Source organism: Myotis brandtii, unplaced genomic scaffold (assembly GCF_000412655.1).
Source record: "Myotis brandtii unplaced genomic scaffold, ASM41265v1 scaffold280, whole genome shotgun sequence".
In the NCBI taxonomy this organism is placed as follows: Eukaryota; Metazoa; Chordata; class Mammalia; order Chiroptera; family Vespertilionidae; genus Myotis; species Myotis brandtii.
In genome coordinates this window covers 2,284-12,040 of record NW_005360677.1, presented here as the reverse complement: position 1 = coordinate 12,040, position 9,757 = coordinate 2,284, and the positions used below count along the sequence as shown (strand labels likewise).

General features: G+C 50.1%; 1 protein-coding gene across 1 annotated transcript; it reads right to left on the bottom strand.

Moving 5' to 3' along the window:
• Positions 1–5,997: 5,997 nt before the first annotated feature.
• On the bottom strand, positions 5,998–9,502 carry LEP (leptin). Its single transcript, XM_005868914.2, has 2 exons — positions 9,322–9,502; positions 5,998–7,799 (listed from the first exon to the last, which is right to left on the bottom strand). Exons 1-2 carry the CDS (start codon positions 9,463–9,465, stop codon positions 7,440–7,442), a joined length of 504 nt encoding a protein of 167 aa, XP_005868976.1. The 5' UTR covers positions 9,466–9,502; the 3' UTR covers positions 5,998–7,439.
• Positions 9,503–9,757: the final 255 nt, after the last annotated feature.

Genomic DNA, 9,757 nt, shown 5'->3' with positions numbered 1-9,757 from the left:
GAGAGAGAGAGAGAAACATCAATGATGAGAGAGAATCATTGATTGGCTGCCTCCTGCACGCCCACTACTGGGGATCGAGCCCGCAACAGGAGCATCCTCCCTCTTTTTGTAATAGAACCTTCTTTCCGTTGGGAAACTACCCTTCATACTCTCATTCTAAGTGGGATTGACCCCCTTCCCCAGTTTCTGGGATGACTCCTATCTGACCAGAGTACTGTATCCTTCTGGCCACAGTGATTGGTTCAGCAAGAGGCATGTGATCCAAGCCAGGCCAATGAGAGCTAGCCCTGGGACTTGTGCTGGAATAATTAGCAAGAGAAGTTGCCTTTTCTGGGGGAGTTGCCCAGTGGAAGGCAGAAGCTGGGTATTTTTGGTGGTCACTCTTACTACCACTTGAGAATGAAGCCAGCATTGAAGGCAGCAGAGCTGAGGACTGGAGAATGATTCCCTCTGATGGGGAGAGATGGGGATGGGATGGCAAAGAAAAGATAGTTGGAAATCTGTATGCACACCTTTGGGGCAGGAATGGGGTGGATAAAAATCTATCTATCTATCTATCTATCTATCTATCTATCTCTCTCATTCTATCTATCAATCTTCTTACTATCATATCATTCTATCTATCAATTATCTATCTATCATATCATATCTATCTATCTATCTATCTATCTATCTATCTATCTGGCACCTATCTATCTTCAGCCTGGGTACTGCAAGTTCAAAGGCTGAGGGTCTAATCCTCAGATGTGAGTCTTTGGGCACTGAGACCTCTAAGCCTTGTTTCCATCATCCAATACATGGGTTAAATAATACACACCCTCATTGCTCCCCCAAATGTGGGGAGGTCATAGGTCCCTCCATCCTGAAGTATGGAGGGGGTGGTTTTCTGGACTGTTGTCATGATCTCCAAATAATTACTGGGCTGTGAAGACCACTTTTAGATTTTGAGTCAGACACAAGGTCAAGCCCAAGTGAGGAAGGGATTGGTGGTTTCCACTTTCACGACCGTCTCAGGACTGGGGACCTGTGTGTGTGTGTGTGGGGGGGGCGGGGGCTCCACTTCCTATGGTTCATGCGGCACCTGCTACTTCTCCCTCAGGTAAATACATTTTATCAACAGAAAAGGTGAAGCTGTGAGGACTGGCATTTCCTCAGGAAATACGGCCCAAAAAGGGTGGGACAGTCAAGGCAACTTCAGGGTTGGTTTTCTGATCTGTGATATTTCTCGGGGACACCTGCCCGAGATGAAAACACTCGCCTTGGACAGCAAGGCCCTGTCTGAGGTTCAGCCACATTCAGTACCGAGGGCCTGGCCCAGGCCCCAAGGGGAAGCCTAACAGGCACTCTGAACAGGCCCTTCAGCCTGTCCTGTTCTGTACCCTCTGAAATCCCTGAAGCTTAGGTAGAGGGTGCATGGGGGGGTGGGCTAGTGATCTGCGCCTGCACTGGGAGGGGAATGGAGTAAGCCAGTGAGAAATGGGATGAGCCTGCCTGGCTGGCCCCAGGGACAAAGTTTTTATTTATTTTTTATTGATTTTAGAGAGGAAGGGAGAGGGAGAGAGAGAGAAACATCAATGATGAGAGAGAATCATTGTTGGCTGCCTCCTGCACGCCCCACACTGGGGATCGAGCCCATAACCCGGGCATGTGCCCCGACCAGGAATCGAACCATGACCTCTTGGTTCATAGATCGGTGCTCAACCACTGAGCCATGCCAGCCGGGCTGGGGAGAAGGTCTTGAAGATAGGGAAAGAGTATTTTAAAATAGATTTTTTCTTATGATAACTAAGTGGGAAAAAGAGACAAAAATCCATTTTCCTTCCCAAATGGTCTGAGACTTCTCTTCCTGTGCAGTGTATTTAACATGGAGGGATAGCCCCATGGGGACACCATGGTTTCCCTTGGGGATGGAGAAGGGGCATGCAACGGCTTCCAGGGGCACCCGGAGACCCAGCAGGGATGGGACCGAGCTCAAGGCCCTTATCTACTTCTTTGGTCTTTTATTTTTTAACGAGCATCAGGACTTGCCTTTCCGGCATCTTGCAGCTGGCTCTTGCCACTCTCTCCTTGTTTGATTTACTAAGTCTCTGTTTTAGTCGCTGTTTCACACCCACACTGACAGTCTGCCGTCCTCCCAAGGCCCTGGGACATCTGCCAGGCAGTGAAATCAAATGTGGAGTTAAATATAATTCAGCGGCACATCGTCATGCTCGCAGCCTCCCTCCACCCCCCTCCCTCCTTCCTTCCTTCCCCAGAGAGCAGGGTGCCCAGGCAGTGGTGCCCGGGCGAGTGAGCCTTTCCAAAAAATGTTTACTCCAGAAATTTTACCCAGAAGTAGAGGAGAAGTCCTGGTATAATGAACTCTTGTGTGCCTACCATCCAGCTTTAATACTTACCAACATTTTGGCTGATCTTGTTTATTTAATTTCATATATATATTCAATAAAATACATATACATGTGTTTTCCTGAAGTAATTGAAGACAAGTTTCAGGTATCATCTCATTTCACCCTAAACTGCTTCAGTCTGAATGTCTGATAAATAGGGAAGCATTTCAAAACAATTAGTCACCATGCCATCACCACAGCTAATAATCTGAAACAGAATCCATATTTGGATTCTGTTGTAGTCTCAAAACTGTTTTTTTTTTTTTTTTACAGTTGGTTTGGACGTATATCTTTGATCTCACAAAAAAAGTTTCCTGAGAAAATTAAGAATGAGCAGAATTCTAATAAGAAGTTTCACCTTAAGGATTGTTTTCAGACTTTTTGCAGAATTCGCTTACACGTGAATAATGGGCTTGTTGTACAAGTGTCTCCATTCCTTTGCCCAAATAAGAACAGAGGGCCTGTGCTGTGCCAGACCCTCCAGCCAGGCACTGGGGGAGAGACCCTCCCGCAGAGCTCACCGCCCTCCCCGGGGCAGGAGGGCTAGGGGGTGAAAGCCTGCAGGATGGCTTCCTGGGAGCTCATGCACAGGCAGGATGGGGCCATGGGAGCTCAGTGGAAGGAAGAGCTGCAACTTCAGGCCCTGTTGCTGTAAAAAAAAAGACATTGCATGAGGAAAATATTCAACAATTGAGACTCCTTTAATTTAGCCTGATTTTTTTTCCAATCAGTTATCATAAGATGATGCCGTAAATTGAATGTTTGTGTTCCCCCCCAATTCATATGTTAAATCCTAACGCCCAATGTGATAGAATTTGGGGGTGGGGCCTTCAGGCAGCAAATTGGTCATGGGTATAGGGCAGCAGTTCTCAACCTGTGAGTCGCGACCCCTTTGGGGATCGAACGACCCTTTCACAGGGGTTGCCTAAGACCATCGGAAAACACATATATAATTACATATTGTTTACAGTAGCAAAATTACAGTTATGAAGTAGCAACGAAAATAATTTTATGGTTGGGGGTCACCACAACATGAGGAACTGTATTAAAGGGTCGCGGCATTAGGAAGGTTGAGAACCACTGGTGTAGGGCCTTCATGAATGGGATGAGGGCCCTTATAAAAGGACCCCAGAGAACTCCCTTGTCCCCTCCACCTTATGAGGACCCAGGGAAAGATGTGGTCTACGAAGCAGGAAGTGAGTCCTCGCCAGACATGGAATCTGCTGGCGTCTTATCTTGGACATTTAGGCTCCGGAACCGAGAGAAATAAAGGTCTGTTGTTTATAAACTACCCAGGCTATGGTATTCCGTTATAGCAGCCCAAACTCACTAAGACGGGTGATGTTCATTTTAACTTAAATATACTAGTATTTCTTCTCTTTCATTTCCTCCCCTCCCCTCCCCCCCAGGTTCCATGCCGTGTCTTCTACCCAAGCTGTGGTCAACATCAGCGCCCCTGGGAAGCCCAATGGCATTGTCAGCCTCTACAGGCTCTTCTCCAACAGCACTGGCGGGGCAGAGCTGGTGGTGAGTAATGGAGTCCCCTTCCTTCCTTCCTTCCTTCCTTCCTTCCTTCCTTCCTTCCTTCCTTCCTAATCTTGTAATTCTTCCATGTTAGTAGGTTCTCCTCCTGCTCTTTTCCATGTCAAGCTTTCCTGAAGTGGACTCCCTGTCTTCTTCACTCCCGTCGGCCACATTCCTTGGGATGACCCAGGGGTTCTCTGGGTTTTGGTGTGTGGCCCCTGCACCTCTCGGGACCTATTTCAGAGAGAGAGAGAGAGAGAAGAAGGGGGGAGAGGGAGAGAGAGAGAGAGAAACATTGATTCATTGTTCCATTTATTTATGAAATTCACTGGTTGATTCTTTTTTTTCTTTATTGATTAAGGTTCTGATTGATGCTTCTCTGTCTCTGGATCTGCTTTTGTTCATCAGTTTATGTTGTTCATTATAATCCACAAATGAGTGAGATCATGTGATATTTATCTTTCTCTGATTGACTTATTTCGCTTAACATAATGCTCTCCAGGTCCATCTGCGCTGTTGCAAATGGTAGGAGTTCCTTCTTTTTTATAGCAGCGTAGCATTTCATTGTGTAGATGTACCACAGTTTTCTAATCCACTCATCTTCGGATTGGCACTTAGGCTGTTTCCAAATCTTAGCTATGGTGAATTGTGCTGTTATGAACATTGAGGTGCATATATCCTTTCTGATTGGTGTTTCTAGTTTCTTGGGATATATTCCTAGAAGGGGGATCACTGGGTCAAATGGGAGTTCCATTTTTAGTTTTTTGAGGAAACTCCACAGTGGTTGCCCCAGTCTGCATTCCCACCTCCCTGGTTGATTCTTGTATGTGCCCTGACCAGGGATCCAACCCACAATCTTGGCTATGGGGACGATGCTCAAACCAACTGAGCTACTGGGCGAGGGCTGCATCCTTGCTTCACAGTTCTCTCAGCATCCAAATCCATCTCTTTTTGCTCTGCGGTTGTCTTACTTTGGGTTCCTCCAAGAGCAGCACCTGAGACGAGGGTTCTGGCGCAGAAGGTGTTTGGGAGGTGACCCTAGGAAGCGGAGGTGAGGGCGGGGAGAGCAAGACAGGGAAGGAGGGGCCATTTAAGAGTGCTTCATTGATGTGGTGACTGGTGTGGGCACCGGCGCTCAATCTGGGTACGATGCACCTCAGAATTGCCCCTGGGGAGGGCGGGAGGCTGGCGAATTTATCCACAGAGCCTCATCCCTACTGGTTGAGAGCCTCCTCCAGGGCCATCACTCTCCCTCTTAGGCTGGCCGTGTGGGCTGACAGGCCTTCCTAAGGCATCAAGGTGGCGAGATCCGAGGAGAGCTGTGCCAGGGAACTGCATGTCACAGCTGCAGCTGGCCTCAGGGGTGGCCAGGGCACCAGAGTCTGCTGAGCACCCCCATTCCTGCTGCTTCCCTGACTCATTAACACTAATAACAACATGATTTAGTAAGTGCTTTTTGTATATCAGTCATTGGGCTTCTAGCTTCCCAAATATATTGTCAATCAATCTTCTGAAGGCCTATGAGGGAGGTTGTATTATTCTTCCCATGTACAGGTGACATATTGAGGGTAAGAGAGGTTACAGAGCTTGTCTAAGGGCTAGGCACCCTCTGGGCTGGGAGCTGGGATTGAAGTGAGAGCTGGGCATGGGAGGCTCTGTTACGTTCTTTACAGCCTTGTTCTCCCATCCTCAGGCCAGAGACCGTAAGTTCCCAGGGCCAGGACCCCTTGGGCTGAGGATGACAGTGTACCCGTGAACTTAACCCAGGTGGATTTGTGTAGTCGGGCATCCCTAGACTTAGATCCTGAGGTTGAAGCCCGGAATAAATTGCTCTGTCCTTTTGGAAAAAAGAAGTGTCGTTTCTTTAAAATACGTTTTTATTGATTTCAGAGAGGAAGGGAGAGGGAGAGAGAGACAGAAACATCAATGATGAGAGAGAATCATTGATTGGCTGCCTCCTACACGCCCACACTGGGGATGGAGCCGGCATCGGAATCGATCCCCTTGTGCCCTTGACCGACTCGAACCCAGGACCCTTCCATCCGCAGGCTGACACGCTATCCCCTGAGCCAACCAGCTAGGGCTGTAATTCTTGGTTGTACGATGCTGTGAAGCAAGCATCTGGGGTCTTCTGAAAGGTCCTCTGGCTTGATTTGATGCTTTTTTCACTAGACTCTGCAAAAGTCCTGACTTTGGAGGTTGAACATGGCCAGGTGCTGTCCCCAGACTCTGCCAGCTGTGAGCTGCTGCCTCAGGGGAGTGCAAGAGAATGCCTGAGGGTGGAAAAGGATCTGGAAGGACAATCTAAGAAACACCCTCTTCCCTGCTGACCCCGGGAGTCACCTCACAGAGAAGGGAATGACTCTCCAGGCCTCTGCTCAGACACCTGCTACTGTGGGCTGGCCTCCCGAGCCCCTGGGGCTGGGAGGAGCGCAGCAGCTGCTCAGGCTTGTGGCTGCTCAGAAACAAGGCAGCTCAGACAGTCCCTGGAGGCCACCAAAGGGGCAAACACATCACCCCCAAGCCTCTGTTACCCACCTCAGGCCTGCGGGGACTGGGCGGATCATGGCACTAGCACCTTTTAGCCCCTGGGGTAAGTGCAAAAGAGTGTTGTAAGACATGGATCATGGCCTAGACTCCTCAGCAACACAGGCCAAAACATTCTCTCTTTCTTCCCCTCTCTTTTTTTATTTTCTTTAGTTTGCCTTGAGTTTCTCCCAAACACCTTCTGCTGGCAGCTAATGGAGTCTTGACTGATACAGAAGTCAGCCACTTCCCTCAGCTGCCACGTGACCCACTCAGGCTCTCCAGCCACACCTGACTGCCCCTCTTCTCGGGTCTCCCTTTCCGCCCCCACCTGAGCTAGTGCACAGGACTCGGTCCCCGTCATCTACACGAAGGTGAGTTTGTGTCCATGTGCTCCTGGTCCCAGATCACTGGCGTTTAAAGCCTGTTGCTGATTGAGAGGCGAAGGGAAGCAGATTCACTTACATCTACCATGAACTAGACACTGTGCTGGGTCGTTCTCTCATTAAATCTCCAGAGTAATCAGCCAGATGTTTTGGGGGATGGGGACCCTTGAAATCATCCATGGAAGTGACTCCCTTGGATGGGCCAGCCCTCGAGTCCACCCCGGGACTCGGGTTGAAACTCTCAAGTCCTCATGTTCTGCAGAGATGACTGCTCTGTGCTGGCAACCAGAACGGTCTTGTCTTTGCGAGCCTGCGTATCTGGTGGAGCCTGCTATTGAGCTGCATGTCTTTGTTTGCTGGGGTTTTATTCATTTATTCAAAAACTTGGTGCTTCTCAAGGCTGATGTGCAGACCCTCCCTGGCTCTGGGGCAGCATGTGCTCACGCTGTCAGTCCTGTGCTTCGGGGGATCCTTCAGCCCAAACAACTGGCGGCTGGCTGTGGCCAAGCCCCGGCAGAACTGACCTTCGGGAAGGTGGCTTGGAGGAGTGAGAGAGAAAGGGACTGGAGGCCTGGATAAACATGTCCACTCAGGCTCTCTCCAAGCCTTCAAGGCTTCAGCACCCAGGGCTGAAGTCCAGCTGCTGTAGCATGTCCTGCAGAGACCCCTGCAGCCTGCTCAGGACCACCACCTCTGTGGAGTAGAGGGAAGCTTCCAGGGCATCGTCCAGGCCCTCCAAGGTCTTCAGGCTCCTGGTCCGGGGGAAGGGGCAGCTGTTGGAGGAGGCCAGCAGGTGGAGAAGGTCCCGGAGGTTCTCCAGGTCGTTAGATATTTGGAGCACGTTTCCGGAAGGCAGGCTGGTGAGGATCTGTTGGTAAATTGCCAATGTCTGGTCCATCCTGGACAAACTCAGGATAGGGTGGAGCCCAGGAATGAAGTCCAAACCAGTGACCCTCTGTTTGGAGGAGACCGACCGCTGTGTAGGAGGAAGAGGGAGAACGACAGCTCAGCAACGCAGGAGGCAAGTCCCTTCTCTAAAGCCCTAGGCCTTTCCATGGAGTATGGAGGTTCATTTCCTAGGTTGCTTCCTTTCCCTCTTCTGCACCATCCCGGCCTGGGCCCTGATTTCTTGTGCCCAGGTGGCTGCCAAACCTCTAAGCTGGCCTCCTGGACTTTTCGTCCTCCTGCCCTTCCCAAACCACCCTGCCCTCCACTTTCAGACCAACCTTCCCAGGTAGGTCGTGCCTTCCCTGAATGGCCTCTGCTTTAGAGCCAGCCGTGACTCCCATTTCTTACTGAGTTAAGTCTCTTCCCCAGGCACCAAGGTCCTCCATAAGCGCTCCCTCCCCAGCCGTCTTCACTCCCTTCCTTTCCTAGTAAATTCCTTCCTTCCGGTCAGATTCTTCATGGACCTCACCCCTTTAGGCCGCCCCCAGCGAGCGTCCCGCCTCTCTTCTCTGCTCCAATAACTCTGGTTACCAGGAGGGCTTCCCCTTCCCAACTGCCACAGCACCCCCTGCACCCACAGCAGGGACACTCTGGACATTTCCCGTGCAGCTTGTCAAATGACTATTTTGAAAGCAATGAAACTTAACGGTTTCTCTCTGTAAAATGTCCAAGACTCTGTCTTGTTCTGAGCTGTCCCTGCTTCTGGCCACCTAACTTCTCCCTTCCCAAGGCCACTGTCAGATGTCCACAGTGACCAGGAGATGTGGAAGTCCATGCAGGGCAAAAAGCAGGCGTTTAAGGCTGGGGACTAAGAAAACTACAACTGCAAACCTTTAATGAGGGCACACTCGGTTCTGGTCCTGCGGTGGGTGGGGAGGGGTCACTTGCTTTCTTGAATTTAATCTCATAATGGCCTTATAAAGACTATATGACATGATACAGTCCCTTAGACATGAGTGCCATAGCTAGATGATGAAACCAAGGCTTAAAGACATTGAGGAACTAGCTTAAGATTTTGCAGATAGAGAGCAGAGGTGTACAGAGAAGTGGGAAATGGCTGAAGGTCTAGGCCTGTGGATCCCAAAGCAAAGACCCAAGGGGCATTAATAACTGTTTACAAATACCCAGAAGTTGTATGTGGAAGAGGGTAGACTTGCTCTTTAGCGTGGCCTTGGCCACAGGACTAGCATTAATGGGGAGACCTTCTAAGGGCCAGAGCTCAGCTGCAACTAGGAAAAACACCTACTGACCAGCACATTCTAGAGATACATGGAGATCCCAGAGGGGGGTCTGGTCACATGCCAATGGGGCCAAGGACCTTTATGGCTCCCTCTGGTCCTAGGCACTAGGATTCCAGTCAGGGAGGAAGAGAAGTAAGAACGTGGGGACTGATGAGAGAAGGAGAGAAGAGGCAGCTGCTCGTACAGAAGGAGGAGTCAAGGCCACCAAAGCCCCTACATGTCACTGCACAGGCCTCGGTTAACCGCTGAGGACCCAGTTTCCCCACGGGCTGGCCACACGTCTATTTTGTCTCCCCAGACCCTCCCTACCGTGTGTGAAATGTCGTTGATCCTGGTGACAATCGTCTTGATGAGGGTTTTGGTGTCATCCTGGACTTTCTGGATGGGCGCAGCTTCTGCGTAGAACAAATAGGGCCAAAGCCACAGGAATCGGCACAGGAATCCACAGCGCATTTTCCCTCCCGGATGTGTGTCTTGGGCCTGGAAGCAAAGGGAACCACACATTACACGTCACTGTTGTCTCTGAAAATACCATATGCCCTGTTACCAACCACCTTACCGGATGTGGATCAAAATGAGGTTAGCTTTCTGCCCTGGCTATCATCTCCTTAGGGTCAAAGACAATTCATTATCTAGAAATGCATTAATAAAAAGCGTCTCCTCAGGGAGAGGCGAGGCCTGGCCAATAAAACCACGAGGAGGTGGGCTGTAGACCGCAGAGCAGTAAGCCACCATGAGCAAATGG